The sequence below is a fragment of the Aulostomus chinensis genome, chromosome 1 (genome assembly GCF_037954235.1).
Source record: "Aulostomus chinensis isolate RoL2024-O1b breed Wild chromosome 1, RoL_Achi_v1.0, whole genome shotgun sequence".
Lineage (NCBI taxonomy): Eukaryota > Metazoa > Chordata > Actinopteri > Syngnathiformes > Aulostomidae > Aulostomus > Aulostomus chinensis.
In genome coordinates this window covers 67,213,443-67,233,448 of record NC_141320.1, presented here as the reverse complement: position 1 = coordinate 67,233,448, position 20,006 = coordinate 67,213,443, and the positions used below count along the sequence as shown (strand labels likewise).

Genomic DNA, 20,006 nt, shown 5'->3' with positions numbered 1-20,006 from the left:
CGTCGGTGTCGGAATTCTTAACTGTCAACAGGAACCGGCGGAGGAGCACCGCCTCATGAGTCGAGCGGTAGTACATTTTCAACATAAAACTACCTTTTCAACCTCGAAGCAAGTTGCAGTGTGTTAGAGTCTACCGGGTCCAACATTTACCGAGCATAATGTCGTCCTCAGACACGACGAAGCCCAGAAAGGCGAGAGCTTTGCTAGCCGAGCTTTGCTAGCCGAGCTTTGCTAGCCGAGCTTTGCTCGCCGTGCGTCGCGTCGCCAGCCCCGCCTGCTGGGCTCGGGTGCTCCGAAGCTTTTTTGGACCAGATGTCGCCGAAGTGTGGAGGAGTCCTGAAGTTAAAGCCAGTGTTTGCAGACACGATCGCGGGCGTTTGTAGCTGATAAGCAGGGAAACTTTCAACTGTAAATTAAATGAGTAGAGTTTGGTTTGACGGCTTCTGCCTCCCGACCGTGAGAGGACAGCCTCCTCCCACGGTGCCCTCTCACCCGCCGAGCGGCTCCGGCTTCAGCTTTGCTACGGTTGTACAGTGGTACTATCTAAAAGTTAGTCGTTTGGTATTTGTGTCATGTCCAATTTGGCGTGAGTCAAACCATCTGACGAGAAACACCTCGCCTTCCCCTGAAAACAGCAGCATTACCGGGCAGAGAGGAGCCGGTGACCCGCAGGAGCAGCCTCCAGGAAGGCGGTGATTATGCGGCCAGGACGGCGTCTCTAACTCGGATTTTACTGATCTCAGTCCAGACTTTAAGGGTGCATTCCTGTGAGGTTAGTGATTTAAAAAAAACCAAAACAAAACATTTGATAAAAAAGAAAATTACACCGTGTGTTCGGGTGTGGGTTCTGACTGGCATCCACTTCCAGAAAAGCTGTTTAACCCACATTTTATGACGAGAATGAGACTAAAAGTCAGTGTTGCAACAAGAGCACCCTGAACCATGAGAGGTAAATGGCACTCAGATGTGACGGCTGCAGTTTAAATGGTTCATTTCATCACCAGCATTTTTAGGAGCCCCTCAGGTGACATGGCAAAGGTTTCTGGAGTCTGGGAAGTTTTACTACGAGAACTTCGATGTGTTTGAAAGCACCAGCACTGATGCTGTTCAGGGCGTACGATCAGCTGTGTGGAGAAGTCTGAGTTCTGTTAACTCCTGCTCTCTGTTTTAGGGAGTTCGTCTGGTTCCATGATGGAGGCCAGCGAAGCCACCGCCGACTTCCTCCTGCAGTGTCCCTGGATACCTGTGAATATAGACGGCTTCCATCTCCTTGCCAAGAGCTGGTTTGGGGAAACAGCGTACCACATCCTGCTGACAGACATGCAGTGTGTGTGGGAGGAGAGGATGGACTCTGCAGCCATCCAGAGCCGAGCACAGGTTCACAGTAACTCCCCATAAGTGACTTTCAGCCTCGTTTCATGTCGTTTTTTTGTTTGATGAATAAATTCTCCTCTCAGGAGCTGAACAGGCGCTTGCGAGCTCAAGTTGAAGCTTTCTTCTCTCACCTGTGTGAAGTGGTTCAGCCCTGCCTGTCAGGAGGTGGCGCTCAGCTTGCAGGTGAAGCTCAGATGTCTGCCAGACGACTAGAAGGCGGCGACATCAGCTTGAGGCTGAAGAGCAAGTTGGCAGGGCTGCCCTTCCACTGGGAGTTCCACTGCACAGCCGCCCCTGTCACACTGGTACGCGCTTCATTTCACACTGAACTTCTCCCCTTTGTCGCTGAACTACATCTGAGTCCTTGTGGGTATCTTTTAGGTCTGTGTCCAGCTGGTGCGCCCCCTGCTGGCAATGAGCCGCCTGCTGCAGCAGCAGACGGAGCTGCTGGGGGGTCTGCTGGTGAGGAAGGACGCTGAGATCCAGGACTACAAAGAGAACGGCGCCACTCTCAGCAGAGGTGCGCACACTGACTGGTGCAGGATGAAACCGTTGGAGTTGGCTTGGAATTCCAACCTGACGCGTCCAGTGAGTTCTAACTGTCCCCCGGTCCTCAGAGGAACCAGGTGTGACACTCACTGCTGAAGTGAAAAATGAAAGCTTCAAAACGTTAGACTTCATCACATTCCCAGTCTGATTCAAGATTTTGCCAAAAATAAGATTTGCATGTAGAAACCCGTCCGCTCCAGATGCGGGACATCATTTTCTACATCCACAAGCGGAGTGATGACACGTGAGGGAACTGAAAAAATCCAAATAAAGTCAGACTCAACAAAACCAATCAGTCCAAGTTTTTCGGGGCAAATGTGAGTCTTTGTTGAATAAAACTCAAGATGGTGATGATGTTGAATGTGTGTGTCTGAACTCAGAGCGCCTGCAGACGGAGGTTTTTGAGGAGCAGTCCTTCAGAGAAGGCCTCGTGACAAAGGTAAGAGGTCAGTGACACGCACGCACGCACGCAGGCCTCTGCTGCCAGTTGTTTGGGCCTGTTGTTGCCGTCCTCCTTGCTCCCTGGTTGTTAACCAGCTGTGGCAGGGCGGCAGGAACCGCATCGTAAAACCCTGCAGCCGCTGGAACACGAGCCTGACTGAGACGCTTTCAAGTGGCAGCGTCAGCCAATCAGGACGAGGCGAGGGGTTGGGTATTTTTAATTTTCTGTCTGCTGTATTCATGTGTGGAATTTCTCATCGATGGCTTTGTTGACCCCCAACTCCTACTCGGTGTGTGTGTGTGTGTGTGTGTGTGTGTGTGTGTGATTTAACATTTCATATCCACCTGAGGAATTTGGAAGGTGTGTCTGCCTCCCTGTTGTTATTGCAGCTTTATTTTTGTGGATGTTTTGCGTTTTCAGTTCCTGGTATGAGGTTCCTGGATATTTTGGAAAGTTACTTCTTGTTCTGAAATCCACGTTATTAGATGGGAATCTTAATTATCCTTCCCTGTTATGATTTGTGAAATTCCGAAGTGGTAAATCTGAACCTTTGAGGAACAGAAACCTGAGTGACATTACAGAACCTATTTAGAAAATCGGTTTCACATGGCCATGTGGTAAAAGTGGCTCTGTGTGTGAGGAGGCGGCAGAGCTGCCAGTCACCTCTAACCCTGCATCAACCAGTCAGAGTCCAGTCCTGTCTCAGTGCCTGCCAGCGTCAGGTGGCCTTGCTTGATTGGTTTTCATGTGATTTAGATTCATCAAACTGGGAGTGACATTTTCAGGTGCTTGGAGCGATGCGGTTCAGGTGTACGCCATCATGGACAGGTGAAGTCATCAGGCCGGGATTGAATTGCGCAGCCAGAAACCACAGAAGAAGAAAAATGCTGTAGTTGATCAAAATCTTCTCTCTCATGGCAAATTCCACTGGGCTGCGATAAAGCTGCCTTCAGACCGAAGTCCAAACCTGAAATAGAAGTGTCTCTGAAAAATGTCACCATGATGCGTGAGGATCACACACTGGAGTGTGTGTGTGTGTGTGTGTGTGTGTGTGTGTGTGTGTGTGTGTGTGTCAGAGGAAGGGCGAAGGCGTTTAGCGTGTGTATGCAGTATTTATCTCATATGCGTGCGTGTGTGTTTGCTGTCTGTCCACCCAATGACTCGTCTGTGCCTTTGTCTGTCTCCACGGCAACGTCATCAGTGCTTATAACAGGTAATCCAGCCCTTAATCAATCGATGGATCATAATTGGATATTTGATTGATGAGGTTTGCCGTTTCTGAAATCTGTGGTAGAGTTGATTCTTTCATGAAAGGACAGGCTGGCTGGCACTGCTCAGCCCTGCATGGTGACATCCACACCACAGCGGTGGGAGTTGGCTTTGCTTGGTCTGCATGGTGGTTGAGAAAACAGAAATACACACAATAAACCAGTTGAGCAAAAGAGGAGAATTGAAGGAAATGAGCTGAGGGAGGAGGGGCTTTCGGCTTCGGGTTATTAACTAATTATACCCAAATCCAGGTAACTGCCAAAGCCACTCCCAGTACGCCGTCGGAGTGTGTGGCAAGACCGTGCAGGACATGCAACCTGATAAGATTGGATTACATTTAAAGGAGCCGACTAACCAACCCGTTATGTGTTCACCTCCTTCAGTCCGATCGGGCCGCTAGGAGGACTTCATGGAAGTAAAACCCTTGGAAATCGCTGAAGGAAATCACGATTTTAGATCAAAATGTGGGCCTCCTGTGGGGCTGACGCCAGAGTCCAAGCGCTCTTCCTGTAGGTCTTGTCAGGGTTCAGGAGCCTCCTCCATGTCATGCATGCAAGCTGGAACCAAGATACTTTTTCGCCTGAATTTTAAACATTTTCCAGAGGGTGCCATCAAGCCATTTTGCCCAATTTTGAATGAGACCCTTAAGATGTGTAATTTTTCACCATGCTTATATTTTTTGTAAAAATTTTGTTCGATTTTGAGCCAAAAATCAGATTCATTTCAGAGGAGAAGAGTTCCTCGCAATTCTGTGTGTGTGTGTGTGTGTGTGTGTGTGTGTGTGTGTGTGTGAGAGAGAGAGAGAGAGTGCACGCATGCCATTTGTGGCCCAGGTTTCCCACACCAAGGAGGTGTCAGTGAAGGCAGAAGATGAATGCTGGGGCAGGAGCTTTTATTTTCTTGAGCCTTCTGCTGAAGCCCCTCCCCACACTGCCACCACACAAACACCCCACCCAGTTCAGGTCAACATTGACATGGATGGAATTAGCCTGCGCCTCCCACTGATCCACACACGCGCGCACACACACACACACACACACACTTTGATTTAACTTGGGCACATTCAAAGCCTTTTAGGATCACATCAGCTTCCCTTAGGACCTAAATTTGGAGTGTGTGTGTGGTGGCAGGGCAGGCTGTGACGCATGCTTTTGGTTTTGAGAGCTGAGTGTTGGCGTGTGTCACTGAGACTGTTTTTATAGCATGTTTGTGTGTGTGGTGACGCATGGTGTTTTCAGTGCTCGCAGCAGTTGTCAGCTCTGAATTGAATTGTCACTGTTTGGGAACGTTGCCCGCTTCTTCCCTCACAAGATGGTGGCTTCACAGCTCCATGGCAGCGGCTCAATTAGTGGCCACTTGGGACCAAAACACCTCACTTGAGCTGCACTCGATCACATAATTGAGCCCAAATATTGTGGTTTCCAAATGTAATGTTTGCTGCTCTAAAAAAGCTTTTTTTCCATAAACTGAATGTTTTTCTGGTCAGGGTTTGAATCGAGTGAGCTGCTGAGAATCACCCTTCATCACAATGTGAAGGTGTGCCGTTGTTCAGCGAGTGATGGTGTTGTAAAGACGCTGCATGGCGCTGGCACAGCAGGAGGAGTCAAATCCTAATATCTGTTTGCCTCAACCAGAGGCTCTAAGTTAGGAGCTGGGCAGGAAACCCTCACTTTTTTTCATCCTCTCACCGCATCGGCTGATGGTTTCCAAAATATAGTCTTTGACTCAGAGGCCAAACTTCTGTGACTCAAAGAATGAGGAGAAGCTCCACTTATTAATTACTGGTGTCTGTCCTTGAGAAATGGCACACAATGCTTTTGCTCATGTAACAACCATGCAGCTGCACCTGCTCTGCTGTGTTCCGTGTGCACAGTGGTGCAGCATCAGCATCAGCCTCGGATCACACAGACCCGGCCAGTGGGTCCCTGCTCCGTCCCCCCACCATGTTTCGTGGACGTCTGCCTGGAAGTGTTTTTGTTACCGTGCTAACAGACGGAAGGGTTGGCGTGCGAGCGTAAGCTCCTCAGAAGTCGTCCTCTGAATCGGTTCTCGTGTATCCTCCCGTCTTCATGGTGAACAGGAGCAACGGGCCTTGTCTCTCACAGTTGAGGGGTTCTAGCGGTGGCAGGTGTAAGAGGCCGATCTGATGCCCTTGGCTCTGAAGCAGGGTTCTGCTGTGGTGGCTCAGAACAGAAATATGTGCTCAGATTGTCTGTTGGGCTTCTGATGTGTCCTGGCAGGATGAACGTTCTGGATCTATAAGCTGTTAGTTCTCTGGTTGCTATGACACCCTGTTTGGAGGATGACCGCTGTGCGTGTCCGACTGCTTGCACTGGGCCCCCCAGGGATTTCTGATTGTTGAGAGCCGGCTTGTAACAACTGAGCAAGCGAGCACAGGGCCTTGATTTCAGGTATGGCGTTTTTTCGATTCTGCGCTTCTTCTCAGCCCTTGTTTCTCCGTGTGTAGTGGAGGGCAACCCGACCACATCTACATCCAGTAGATCCTCCTCCTCTGCTCTCAGTTGCACACAGTTTCCACAGGCTTGTCCTCCATCCGGGTCTGTAATTAGGCCCTCTGTGGCCTGGCGGCTGCCCCTCTTCAGCTGCTGCCTGCCGGGCTTGGCCCCGGCCTGGACCGGCCGAGTGCAGCGACCGCATCGCCAGCATGAGCCTGTGAGCGCCATCACAACACAAAACACAGCCGGAGCACTTGTCAGCACGTGAGCGCCACAGATTTATGTGAATACTTTCTGTCACCGTGAGAGCAGAGAGCATGAAGTGAGCCTCAGACGAATGCTAGACGCTGCCCTGCTTCTGCCCCTCATGCTCCTCGGGACCTCAGGGGACTGAGGAGAGGTTCTTGGCCGGTGCTCGACATCATCAGTCAATCTGCTGCGGAATTATTTTGTCGATCAAATGGTGATCACTCAGATTGTCTACAGGCCAGCAACCTTGAGAAGCTGCAGCCAACAATGTCTTTTCTTTTCTAAAAGGCTTCCATTGACGAATCGTTTGTGACCTGCAGCCTTCAGCTTTAACTCTCATATTTCCAAGTGATGTTATAAATAACAAAACTCATTTTAATCTGGTGTGTGTGAATGTGTGCGACACCTGCGGGTCAAACACACTGTCCTATATGATGTATTGCTCAAGCTTGAGGAGGCGAAGCCTGTGTGATGGTTGTGTGTTGCTGAGTATTCGACCCAAAGGTATGATGAACAAAACCAAATTAGAAGCGCGTGTTGTTTGCCCGGCGGTGGCTGCGCGAGGCCTCTGAGCTGTAAGTGAGACATCATTGTGACTGTTATTAGGCTCCATTTAACCCTCAGATCAGCAGCTTCTGCTCCGTCATCTCCCCTGGAGGGAGATGTGACGGCAGCACACGTCCAGTGAGGAGACGCCGAAGGTGCGCCTGCTTCCTCTGCTTCTCCCGGCTCTCTCTCTGAGTGCACTTGTGGTCCTTCATTTCATTTCCCAATAACCCTGAGCTTTTTAGATGCGACACTGGACGAGTGACGTACCTAGCAGCCGCAATCCCTTTTTAGAAAAGTGGAAAGGAGCATCATCACTTTCTTACCTCCACCAAAGATGTTTAGACTCTTTCAGCAAGATGACGCAGACAGAACGGATTTCCCTGCCTGTCACTGGAGGAACAAGTGACCGACTGGCATGGTTTGCATTTCTGAGAACGTGAAAGACTTGAGAGTCATCTGTTCATCAGATTGCTGCCAGCCCAGCACCTGATCCCTCAGGCCTGGTTGTGTGACTCCAGCTCACCCTCCTCACCCATCCTCTGTCTTTCCAAGGACGTGACCTTGAGGGCCCAGAGTTCAGGCAGTAAAGGACTTCTGGCTCTTGGGTTCAGGACTTGAAGTTAAGGACTTGGTGAGAGGAAACGGGGTCGGAGGAGTGAGGGAAAGTAAACATGGGGACAGCAATGAAGGCAAGAATCAGGGGGAGAGGGAGAGAGAGAGAGAGAGAGAGAGACTCGCTGGCACCGGACCCCCCCCCCCCCCCCCCGCTTTAAAAAACAACAACAGCAGCTCATCTAAAATCAGAGCTGTTAACCTGCTAATAATAGACAAACACCAGCACGCTCTCCCTCCTCTCGCCACCTTCGCCACAGCCGCTGTAGGGCAGGAGGCGGGGTTTGGAGGAGTGGCTGCCAGGTAAGCGCTCCTCTTGCCCTGTGTCCTCCATGGCGGCAGGACTTTGTTCAGTCACAGGAACTTTCCAAATGGTTGCTCCTCCCGACAGAGCGGGAGAGGTTATTGACCTGCTGTGTTTTATTCCTTCCTGGTGCTGCGTTTGTGGTCTGTAACCCTCTTGGCGCTGTCATCACCTCTCCTGAAATGCACAGAGGTGCGCAGGCTCCAGAAAAATGGAGGCAGCCAATCTAAAAGGATAAATGCCATCTCAAGTCTTTGGCTGACTCACTCATTTAATTTCAAGCTTAACTTACAGGAAGTCACATTTTTGCGTCTTAAACTGAACTGCCGACCCAAAGCTGTCCTGCTCTTTGGGGCTCAGGTCCCAAGCGTCCAGTGTCATCCTTGCTGCCCGGAGAAGTCAAAGCCGTGTTTCCACGGCGGCGTAGCGGCGCGCAGCCCCGTGCGATGAGCTGTTGTCTTGGTTCTTTAATCACAAAGCCATCAGAGGTGATCCAGAGCAGCAGATCCAACAAATCCAGCTCAAGATCCCAGATCAAATCAGCTGAAGTGAGCGAGCGGGCAGTGGGAGGGGGGTCCTGCTGGGGGGGCAGCGGGAATAAAAAGAGAATAAGGTGGGCTTTCTGCTGCTTTCTCTCCTCTCAGCACATTGGTTTCTCTGTGCCCAAAGCAGAACGAAGCCTCACCAGAGCATACATTTATTTTTACGATATTTAAACAAACAAATAACAAAAATAAATCAATGCGAGACCTCGAAACCTGACCAAAGTGTGTTTAGGAGCCCCTCTGCCCTGACAGCGAGCAAGAGACCACCAATTTCTCCCGGTCAATATTTGAGGAGCTAATTTGGACAGTTTGTCCTCCCCATTGGGGAAAAAAGAAGGTTTTAGTGAATAGAGTGTGTTTTTCTGCTGCCGAGCCGTGTGCCGGCATAATGTCGGACGACTTTATACGCAGCCTTATCTGTCAGGCGTGCGGTTGCAGAATTGTGTGTGTGTGCGTGTTTCAGTTGTTCTGCTTCCCGCTGGTCAGCTGTGCCAATAACACAGCTTTGATTAGAGTCTTATCAGAGCGCTGGCACACCCTGCACCTCGCTGCCACATGTGACTCCCACAGCAGGGCCGTAAAACAAGCCCCGAGGCACCGAGCTGCCCAGGACGCGGCCTGCGCCATGCACCCGGTTGTTGCTTTTAATTCATGCAAAAACTCACAAAGATTGAGAATTTGAAATCGTTCCAGATTTGATCAAAAGTAGGGGGCTGGACTACAACAGACTACAGGAAGTTCGACGGGTCAGAGGTGAAGCAGGAAGTGAGCCTGTAGGTGGAGGCAGGTTTATTCCATCCTCAGCGGTCATCTTTGCTTCTCTCTCTCCATCAGACTCTTCCTCTGGTTTGCTCTGAGCATCAGGACACGCTGGACTTCAGCAGCAGCCTGCAGAACCTCTACGCCGCAGTCGTCTCCTATAGAACAACCCGTAAGCGCAAACTGTCTGGGCAGAACCAGCCCGCCACCGCGGATCCTGACCTCACACCATCTTTGGGTTTGTTTCACAAATGAGACTTGAAGTCACAGAAGCTGTTGACCAAGAACGTCCTTATGAATTTAACGTTTGCATCCCTTAGACGGGGAAGCAGGTGAGACCAGCGAGCAGAGCCGGACGGGCCAGGCCGAGGCACCAGCAGCAAAGATGGCCGACACACCCGCAACACAACAGGTACGACCAAAAGATACCCAAAGTGCATGGATTTGCTGCTAGAAAGAGTCAGAAATATGCAACACCCTCTTATTGGTCAGCACACCCAGGTAGAAGAAGACAGCAGACGTGAAGATTAAGCTCCACCCATGTGAGATAAGGACCCGCCATTGTAGATTAAGGCTCGCCCGTGTCACTAAAGTAGATTAAAACCCCACCAAAAGTGACAACATCGGAGGATTCATTAACGAATTGATTGGGGGAAAAGCAAGCACCTTCCTGTTCTTGTTGTCCTCCGCAGTCTCTGCCCGTCACCTCTGATCCTGCAGTGCGACCACCCTCCAAACCAAAGAAGAAGAAAGTCCTGGGACTGTTCAGATGAGCCCCACAAGTAGGACACCGACACAGAACATTCAGAACCTCGTCGGCAAACAGCTCGAGTTTTAAACCATGTTTTTAAGGAGACTTCGTGATTTTACATGTATTCCTTAACAGTTTGTTTGAGAATTCCAATAAATATTTGTTTCTATTTTCAAAGATTGTTTTTAGCCGGAGATCGCAGACTGTATATTGACATATTATTATTATTACTGTTATGAGGATTTCCACCACACAGCGTTTCAGAGCCAATAGCTCAGATTATTTCGAACAATCAGGCTTCTCCTAGTTTGCAGACTCGAAGTCAAACAAGCTGCCAAACTAAGGTGTAAATATGAGTTTCATTCTTAATTCTGCGATTTGTTGAAGTCATCAGAAAACATCTCGGAGCCTAAAACTCAAAGCAGCCGTGAACCAAGTATCTGTTTTCCGTGGCTGGAGCTTGTGTTTCCTTTGTCGTTGCCCTGGAGCTCCGTCTGACGGGACATAATGAGCCGAGGCGGTCGATGCAGCAGCCGCGCTCCCTTTTCAGAGCTCAGTGAGATGTTGACTCAAGGTGTTGCAGCATCTGGGGAATTCAATTGAAGTTTTCAGTTGAAAAGTCACTGTTTGCTTGCACGGCTCTGAAGGACCTCCAGAGTTTCTGTGAGACCGAGGCTACAAAGAAGAGGCTTCTTGTTCAAAGGGAAGTGCACCATCGTGCTCTGACGGTCCCCTGGTCCTCGTCCTCAAGATCCCAGGAAGCTGCTGGTTTTGTTTTCTTCCTGATGTCACGTGGACAGAGGGATGCAGACCTCAGACTCCAGGAGTGTTTGAAGCAGGAAGTGGTCAACTAATACTTCCAAATAAGTGATGGCGATCACATTAATCAAACTTGTAACGTGCCAGGGGCTGTCATGCCGGCCAGTGTTTCCTAGCTTCAGGTGTAGTTGTAGGTGTGTGGGTCTTGTTAAGAACAGTTACGTTCTTTATGCTTGTAAAGTTTGTCATCAGGTCATCAAAGCAAGCGAGTTTGCCTTGAAACTCAAGGAATGTCTCCTTTACTGCACTGGAAGAACTCCTCATTTATCACTGAGAGTAAAGGTCACGTCCATACTGTCAAGTTTAGCTAGGGGTTCTGGGAAATGTTGGAAATCAGTAACAGAGATGGAAACGTTTGTCTGTAGTCAGAACCAGATCAGGCCTCTGAATGAGCGCCTGTCCTTTCTCCACTTTGGGGTTCTTGGGGGTTTTGGAGGGACAGGCTAGTCTCTGCTGTGTGAGGGCTGGCCCAGGTGTTGCTGCTTAGCGCTGGGAGCCGCCTCACCTGCAGCTCAGACTGTTACGTCATTCTGAACCGAGCCTTGAGTCTTTTGAGGGGGGGTTGAGGAAGGTTTCTTCACTCTGGCACCTGCTCCATGTGGTTCCATTCCAAGATGCGGGTCCAAAGGTCAGTGAGCACGCGCGCAGTCTCGTGGCTGGGTGTTTGTCCTCTCACCCGCTGACAATGAACAGATGAAGGCCGCTGCCCCGCAGCCCGATGGGAGGAGAGGACGCAGCGGAGGGCAGGTCCAGCAGGGCGCGGCACCTCATCTGCTCTGTAGTAGGATCTCTTCCATTTCCATTCCTGCCAGCAGCGCTGCGCCACAGGGACGCATTGAGAACAAACCCAGAGGCAGAAACCGCTGCGGGGACACCCTTTGACCGCCGTGCCCAGAAGGCGCAGCCAGCCTACGCACCGCGCGCCTCCGTGTCTGTCTGCAGCCGTTTCTCACAGCTCTGACACAGAGAGACGGCTTTGAACCCGCCTGCCAAGACAAACTCACCTCGCCTATTTATCCCCCTGCCTCGGCGTCCACTCGGGACAGGAGAGCGGTGGCAGCTCCCGGGGCAGGTCCAGCGTCCTTCCAGCCCGTCTCCAGCGGCGCACCGCCACTTTTACGCGCCGGGAATGCCTCTTTCGGTGGACTCGGGAGTGAGTCCTGTTCCAGTGCCACCGCTTTAAAACTACAAGGGACTCACGTGAGGAGGCGCGCACTACAGAAGCAACACAGCGGGACATTTTGGCCACCCGCCCGGGGGTTGCACACCGGCCCGGGGTGGAATGCTGCTCCCGACGCTGGTGACGTGCCTCGCCGGGTGTGCCTTCCTCCTCTCCCCTGTCAGCGAGGGCTGCGGACCGGGGAGAGGCTATGGCAAGAGGCGGTCACCGAGGAAGCTGGCGCCGCTCGCCTACAAGCAGTTCAGCCCCAACGTGGCGGAGAAGACGTTAGGAGCCAGCGGGAGATACGAGGGCAAAATCACCCGTAACTCGGAGCGCTTCAAGGAGCTCACCCCCAACTACAACCCCGACATCATCTTCAAGGATGAGGAGAACACAGGTGCAGACCGCATGATGACGCAGGTAACCCTCCCGGCTGCCGTAGTGCCGTTGAGCCTCCGCGTCCAGCAGCTCCGAGCTCGTCCGGTGTTGCGCGGTGCACTTTGGCCGGTTCAGAAACTCGTGGACGCCGTGATCTGATCGGCGTTTCTTGTTGACTCGAGGCTCGTCGCTGCGGAGGGAAGTTCTTCACTTCAGGAATTTTAACCCTAAACTCACGTGTTTTTATGCGCTTTAAGAGTAGCGGTGGTGACGTCAGCTGCTTGACTATTTCTTAATATACTAACGCGGGGGGGGGGGGGGGTGATCAGAAGTGTTTGCTCCACGCGCTCCCGGATCGATTCCTCTCGCGCGCCTCCGAGCCTGAATCGCCTCCTTCACTGCGGGCAGCTCGTGCGTAAACGAGGGCAACCCCGTCTGAAGCGGGTGGAAAAGCGGTCGCTCTTAATTAAAACACTGCGTCCTCTGTTTTACATCATGTTTTTTGGTGGAAAAACCAGCCAGAGAAGCCTGGGTCAAGCGTGTCCCGATGTTTACCGAATTCGTTTTTAGCCCACTGGCCAGAGTTAACAGTCGCCTCTTGGACTGTCAAAAGATTTTTACGACGCCGTCATTGATGTGGCTCCGGGTGGAATTTATTTGACTCCCAATTTCCCCAGGAATAAAGTATTTATATCTGCCTCTTGTGACCGCGGGCTTCCTCCCGGAGCTGCGGCGTTTATGTCCACAGACCCACGTGGGGAATGAAAGCGCGCGTTCCCGTCTCGAGCTGTCACCTCGCCGCGCGCACTGCAAGAAATATCCGCCTGCTCGGCTGGAAAAAAAGCGTCTCCTGAGTAGCGAAGGCGGCTGAAGCCTGGACGCAGAGGTGCTTCATTTGACCGCTGACGTTCAGAGGCGCCTCGGGATCTCCGGGCCAAACAGAAACTGAGAGCAGACCTCCAGTCCCGCGCAGCGCGAGTCAACCAACAACTTCTCCAGGTCACCTTTGCAGCCGCGCCTCCACGCGGCGTCGCTGTCCGCTCTGCACTTGTGTGCTAAAATAGCGCACTTTTCTGTCTGAAGCGTCGCGGGTTTGCGGCGCTGCAGAAAGTGAAACTTCGCACTTTTCCACTCCTTCCGTTCAGACACGTCAGAAGTGCGGGGTGACGTCAGAGTCCGGCTGCTCTGCCCTGAACGACGCCGTCATTTCCACACTTTTTGCAGCGCAAAGGTGTGCAGAGGCGCGTGCCGCCGGGCTGCGCGTCCAATGTTTGTGCAGCCAGCGGTTTGGTGCTCGAGCCTCCGCTAGAAACCCCCGCAGATCTGTGAGCCCTGGAAGGAAAACCAACTCCATCTATCGTCTGATTTATGGAGTCCAGCTCGTGGCTCTGACCGCACAGAGAAAACACCGAGGCTCGAATCCACACTGAACGCCGTGAAAAGGCATCTGTGGCCGGCGAGCCGTGAGCTATTCTTATCACAGCTAACATGGAAAAAGACATTTATAGGATTTAATCCCCGTTTTCACCCTTAATAGACCCACGAGAGGCTGAGGGCCGCTTTGAGAGGCTGCGAAGCGCTCCTGAAACTGGAGACAAGTAGATTCTGTTTGAGTCTCACGTCAGTCGAAGACATAAAACCAAGCGTCTTTGCCTCCCTGACGACCCTAAATCAGGCAGGCGGTTTGATCTTAAAATAGACGGTTTTATGAACACTAGTTCAACATGGCCGAGAGAAGAGGTGCCTCTGTACGAAAATAACCAAAAAATACATCAACGCCATGAAACAAGCAGCCACACCAAGGCACGACCTTCATTTCACGTTAGTGCGTCTCTGAGGTGACGCGTGAAGTTCTTCTGCCGGGAACCCGCATCACCGGTGACCCGGGTCTCTTTAGCGGGTCCCTTTTACACAGAGGTTCCGCCATCGCTGCCTCCCGGCTCCAGCCGTCACGACCCTCTGACTCCACAGCCGTGCAGTTGTGTGCTCCTCTCTACTTTCCCCGTTTGACATCCCCAGATTTGCCATCCAGCTAATTGGCCCAAATGTTGCAATGTAAACCAGCGCCCTCTTCAGGCCAGCAGCGGCAGCTCAGGCAACCAATCACGTCACCCCTGCGATGGAGACCCGGGTTTTTTCCAGCTCTCGCGCTTGAGCGGGAGGTGACGTCATCTGTAGAGAGGGGGTGTGTCCAGTGTCAGGCGGACTGGAGCGGGAGCAGGAGGAGTTGAACCGCCCCCTCAATAGGCCCTCTCACCTTATGTTTGCTTACCCAGACTGCAGGTTCAGAGGGACGCCGAGGACCCCTTGTTCCTTTAACAGCGCCCCCCAACGCCTCAGACCCCCTGTCAACAATAACAGCTGACTGTTCTGGTTCTGGAAGACTTTTTGTCAAACTGAAGCAGAAAGAAACTAAAGTTTTGTGTCTCGTCTGCAGCGCTGCAAAGACAAGCTCAACTCTCTGGCCATCTCGGTGATGAATCTGTGGCCCGGGGTCCGACTGAGAGTCACGGAGGGCTGGGACGAGGACGGCCACCACTCGGAAGAGTCGCTTCACTACGAGGGCCGGGCGGTGGACATCACCACTTCAGACCGGGACAGGAACAAGTATGCCATGCTGGCACGACTGGCGGTGGAGGCGGGATTCGACTGGGTCTACTATGAATCCAAGGCTCACATCCACTGCAGCGTCAAGTCAGGTGAGTGACAACAACTGGCGCGTACGCTGGATGTGACTGGACAAATACACGGGTGCGGCTTTTCTGAGGGGCGATGGCGGCCCTGCAGGTCACAGCAGAGAAGAAGAAGCTGCACGTCCGGCCTGCTTTCACCGTAGATGTAGGCGTGCAGCAACGGCAGCTTGTGGTGGGAACTGCTTCCACTGGCTTGTCTCTCCCTTTGTTTCTGTCCTCCGTCCCTGACAGCTAACATCTCCTTCTGCTGGCATCTTTGGTCTTTCCCCTCTCTCACCTGCCGCTCAGCCCAGTCAGCCGAGCTCTGCGTCACGTCTCAGATGGCACTTGGTACTCGCTTTACTCACACAGAGCCGCCTCAGTTTCTTTGTCACAAAGACAAATCTCACTGGGAAATACCAGAGGATTTGCTAAGATCAACTGGCTTCCAACCTTGTGAGGCTAAGTAATGTGAGGTATCCAGGTATCTGGGGGTCATGTGACATTGTGTTTGGCCAATCGTAAACAATTTGATGCATTTAAGTGTCTAGAGGCAGACTTGGATACACATGCGCTCTCTTCACCTTGAAATGGTCCCGTGCTTTCTGACTTGGAACACTTTAAAGGTGCAGTGCTCAATACTTCCGCCTCCCGGCCAGCAGGCGTCTCCCTCCCTCCTGCTGCAGTAATTTAGGCTCCTGGTTACCAGGTTGACTCAACTAACCACAGGTGGAATAGCGGCATTAAGACAGGCAAGGCATGTGGTCGACCTGGTACATTTGGTGATGATGTCACACACTAACAGTGACACCATGAACCTGTCAGAGGCTAAAGTTGCTAACTTGAGCTACTGCTGCAGTCTGTTAGCAACCGTTAGCCTAGCTGTCCATCAGAAAGTGGCCCCCTCAGCATGGCTGTCCAGCCCCTCTGGTCCTCCAGCCCAGACCAGCCTAGACCTGCTGAACCGGCACTGACCCTCCTGGTCTCGCTGCTTTCTGCCGGTATTTGAGACGCCAACGGAACGAAGCCTCACGTTTCTCAGACGTTCCTCTGGTTAATCAGCACCTGCAGCTCCTGAGCTCCTGGTCGGAGACACACCTGGTACACCTGGTGCACCTGGTACCCTCCCGCCCACGCTGCTGGCTCAGAGACCCTCAAGCCTAAATATTAGCAACGTTTGGGATCCGATGGATATTTTTAAACAATTCTTTCACCGATACAATATTTGTTTCAGGTAAATTTGGACTTTCATTCTGCTCCTTTCTAGACGTTCTGTGGATTTATTCGTATTTTAAAATGATTTGCTTTCACAAAGTTGTCGTCTGTGGTTCTTAACGGTGAACTGCTGGAGCAGGTGAAGTGACTTTCCTTCATTGTTTCTTGATGGGCAACTTGACAGCTGGAAGTTGGAGGCGGAGCCAAACTTTTCCACTTGTTGGATGCGCGTCACCGAACACCGAGCTGACAAAGTAGATCATCTCTGGATTCCCTCCCCATCCGAACAGATATCCAGAGGAAGGGAGGAGGTTGATAGGAGGCAGCTTTTCTCTCGAGGGTTCAACACAACAACAGGCCGTGTGAAAAGTAACACACGTGTGCGACCCTAAAGTGCTGAAAGTCACACATCTTTGTCAAAATGCATCAGAACTTCAACCTCGATACATTTTACACTGAGTGGTAACTGAGATTCTCCTTCTCTTCCCCCCTCTGTCTTTCTGACTTTTCCGACTGTTCTTCTCTTTTCCTCTCCTTCCCTCCCAGATCGGGTAGCCAGGGCGCAGTCCTTGACCTGATCAGAAGGGCAACCAATCAAGTTGGTATTTTTTTTACTCTTTTTGATTTCTCTTTTTTTCCTGTTTTTTTTTTTCTTCAAAAAAAAAAAGAAAAGAAAAGAAAAATCCTTGGGTGGACAAATCCAACAAGTGTTTTTTTTTTAAAGAGGGGCAGCCGGACTGTAGCAAGCAAGAGGAAAAGACCACTAGGGGGCAGCAGGACCAGTGTAGGACTGGACTGAGCAGGGTGCCAGCAGAGGGGGACTAACAGGGATTATTGGAGATTATTTCACCTCAGACGTCAGTTTCTTCGCATGAAAAAGATGAGAGTTAAATCTGTGGTCACCCGGGAGGAGAGATGGGAAGGTAACATTCTCTGTTTTGTGGTTTTGTTTGAATGTGATGAAGCCTTTGGTTCAAGGAGAAGTTCAATGATCTCCGTAACTCTCATTCACTTTCAGATAATCTGTCGAATCCCTTGATACGGTACAATCGACTGAATCACACACTCATGCACCCCCAGTTTGATGACATCATCACTTCACCAGACTCAAGAAATCAACAACCTGAGGTGTTGAGTCCAAATCTTGATTTATGGAATTTTGGAAATTGAAAATGACGGAGTTTCCCCCTGACACCTGCCAGGCTTTGTGAAAATATGACAAAAAATTCAAAACTGTATACAAGTAGTAGTAAACAAGTGCAGATATCATCAACGGCGCGAGGATTGTGTCTGTATATCAGTCGTGAACACAATTGGCTTTACTGCACAAACACATCGTGAATCCCACGCGGCGCCCGGCACCCGTCCCACCGAGCTCCATCCTCCCGAGGCGTTGCCGGTGGTGTTGATGGCGGTTTGTGGGATGTTCACCTGCTGCTCTGCTCCTTCCTCCTCCAGGTGACGTCTCTTATCAGCGGGCCTCGGCTCTCCTCCCTGCCCCAAATATTTAGCCTCAGTAGACTTGAGACAGTCCTCAGGGGTCATTGCCAAGTGCCTGGACACAGTCAGGGACATAGTCCAGTCCCAACCCTTGCGTACACACACACACACACACACGCACACACGCACGCACGCTTGGTTATTGTTCCTCTCACCACGGTGAAGCAAAGAAGAACGTCAGTACGGAGCTGAAGGGACTTCAAAAGTGTGATTGCCAGGTTTTTCAATGCCACAGATTAAACGGACAGGACTGAGGAGTCAAGTTCTGACACCGATTTTGGGAATATTTGTGTTCATTGAAGATTTCCTTTTTCCTCCAAGTTATGAGTAATGATCCTACAATTGTTTTAGTTGATGTTTATTTGATGAAACCCTGCTAATTAGAATTCATGCGATGTGATTGGCTCGTAGATGCGATCAAAGGAATTCATTCATCTCTAACTTCGCTCTCATTTCCACGTCCGGCTTCAGCTCCTGTACTTGTGTGTCTTTCAGACCACTCGGTGGCGGCCAAGTCTGGAGGCTGTTTCCCTGGCGACTCCTTGGTAACGATGGAAAACGGCCATCAGAAGTCCATCCGTGACCTTCGACCTGGCGAACGAGTCCTGACCTTGTCTGGCGGCGATGGCGGAGCTGGTCTGGTGTACAGTGAAGTTTTGTCCTTCCTGGACCGCGACCCCGGGACCTGGAAGCTCTTCTACGGCGTGCAGACAGAAGCCGGGGCCCGCCTCTCGCTCACCGCCGCTCATCTGCTGTTTGTATCCGAGGGGAACTGCTCAGAGGGGGCGCTGCCGCCACGCGGCTCTCTGAGGACTGTGTACGCCAGTGACGCCCAGCCGGGCCAGTGTGTTCTGGTTGTGGAGGGTGAGGCGGGACAGAAGCGTGGCGAGGGGCGCCTTTCTCGGATCACCCAGATCTCAGTGAGGAAGGGGAGGGGCGCGTTTGCGCCTCTGACCAAGCAGGGGACCGTGGTGGTCGACGGGGTGGCGGCGTCCTGCTACGCTGTGGTGGACCAGCACTTGCTGGCTCACTGGGCCTTCTTGCCCCTGAGACTGATGCACAGCTGGACTGGCACCACTGGTTACCATGGCGACGGGGTCCACTGGTACTCAGAGGTTTTACACTGGCTGGGAAGGGCGCTACTAGAATCAGGGCGCCTCCACCCTCTGGGCGTGGCTAAAGCTGACAGGTGAGGACGTTGGCAGCTTTTATGACAGGAAATGGATCCTTGGACGCCGCACCAACATCATCAGGACCCTACAGGACCACGACGGCCCGGCTGGTAAGATGGGAGATGTTTGGATCGCTGCTAAGGAGTTTTCTAACTGGAATAAGAAGGACGGACAAACCGTGACGCACACAGATGAACAAATGGGAGCGCTCGCAGTCCGAATGAGCACGAACACAGAACCCGCCACACGTCTCTGCTTCCTGAACACATGAAGGCAAACTGAGTGCACTCCTGCGTGGAGGTGTGGCGGGAGGCCAAAGGTCATTTTAGCTGTCCGTTAATCAGATCCAAGATTCTAAGGGAGACCTGGCTTTACCTTTAATTTACACATGAAGTCACAGTGTCGGGTTCCAGTGACGGGAACAGGAATGAAAGTTCAGAATGAGCGTCTGAAATCCCGCCTCTCCTCCAGGAGGGGGGGTCTCAGGCGCGTCGGAGGCTGACGTGCATCTTTACATTGTTCCTGAAGCCCTCATGGAACAAAGTGCAACCGAGCAGTTGTTTCTAAGTGATGTGGATACGTGGTGAAGCCAGCATTCATCACTGAGAGCCGTCACCGTCACACAGGCCCCTTTGAGGCAGGATAACGATCATCTTTCAGACCCGCCAATTCCCTGAATACAGCAGAATAAACCCGACAACCAGGAATTGGAAACTGGCCTCCATTTTGCACCTGCAGATGTTTGAGACCTGGAAGTGAAGCAGAAATGACATCTTTGCTTCCTGTCAGATAACTGAAGCTGTTGTGTGAATTAAAGGGAACTGGCTGGTCCCCCTAACAGCTCCTCATTCAGAACTCGATTAAAGACGCAGCCGCTGGGAGTTCACCGACCAGAACAGGGAAATAAGTAACAATAAAATGATCTTTCATGTGTTCCCAATCGTCCCTTGAAAATACCTCACTTCTATCAAGACTACGGGTGGACTGAAGGACCAGGGTTCGGCCCTGAGATCCGCCTGGGTGTTGTGCTCTTCTCACACTTGTAACATTTTACTGCTCAGTAGAGAAACTCTAGGACAGATTTTAGTGTATTTAAGTGTCGTTTGTTTACATCAATCCAACATGAAGTTATTATGGGTGAAGAAATATTAAAAGATTTATTTTTTAAATTAAAATGTACTTTAATAAGTGTGTGTGTGTGTGTGTGTGTGTATGAGTGTGTCTGTGTG

At 51.4% G+C, this 20,006-nt stretch overlaps 2 protein-coding genes across 5 annotated transcripts; both read left to right on the top strand.

Moving 5' to 3' along the window:
* Positions 1-10,045, top strand: nhej1 (nonhomologous end-joining factor 1). Of its 4 annotated transcripts, none has more exons than XM_086202559.1 (9): positions 5-67; positions 636-772; positions 1,172-1,377; positions 1,458-1,679; positions 1,756-1,894; positions 2,304-2,362; positions 9,184-9,346; positions 9,429-9,520; positions 9,801-10,045. In XM_086202559.1, the coding sequence occupies exons 3-9, from the start codon at positions 1,189-1,191 to the stop codon at positions 9,879-9,881; spliced, it is 945 nt and encodes a 314-aa protein (XP_086058685.1). In that variant the 5' UTR covers positions 5-67; positions 636-772; positions 1,172-1,188; the 3' UTR covers positions 9,882-10,045. The 4 variants fall into 4 exon arrangements, with proteins under 4 accessions (XP_086058684.1, XP_086058685.1, XP_086058687.1 ...); XM_086202561.1 differs by having other exon boundaries at positions 39-67; positions 639-772; XM_086202560.1 differs by lacking the exon at positions 5-67 and adding an exon at positions 84-549.
* Positions 10,046-11,960: 1,915 nt separating this feature from the next.
* On the top strand, positions 11,961-19,910 carry LOC147272858 (indian hedgehog B protein-like). The gene is made up of 3 exons (XM_086202557.1): positions 11,961-12,260; positions 14,656-14,917; positions 18,101-19,910. Exons 1-3 carry the CDS (start codon positions 11,961-11,963, stop codon positions 18,796-18,798), a joined length of 1,260 nt encoding a protein of 419 aa, XP_086058683.1. The 3' UTR covers positions 18,799-19,910.
* The last annotated feature ends 96 nt before the right edge of the window (positions 19,911-20,006 follow it).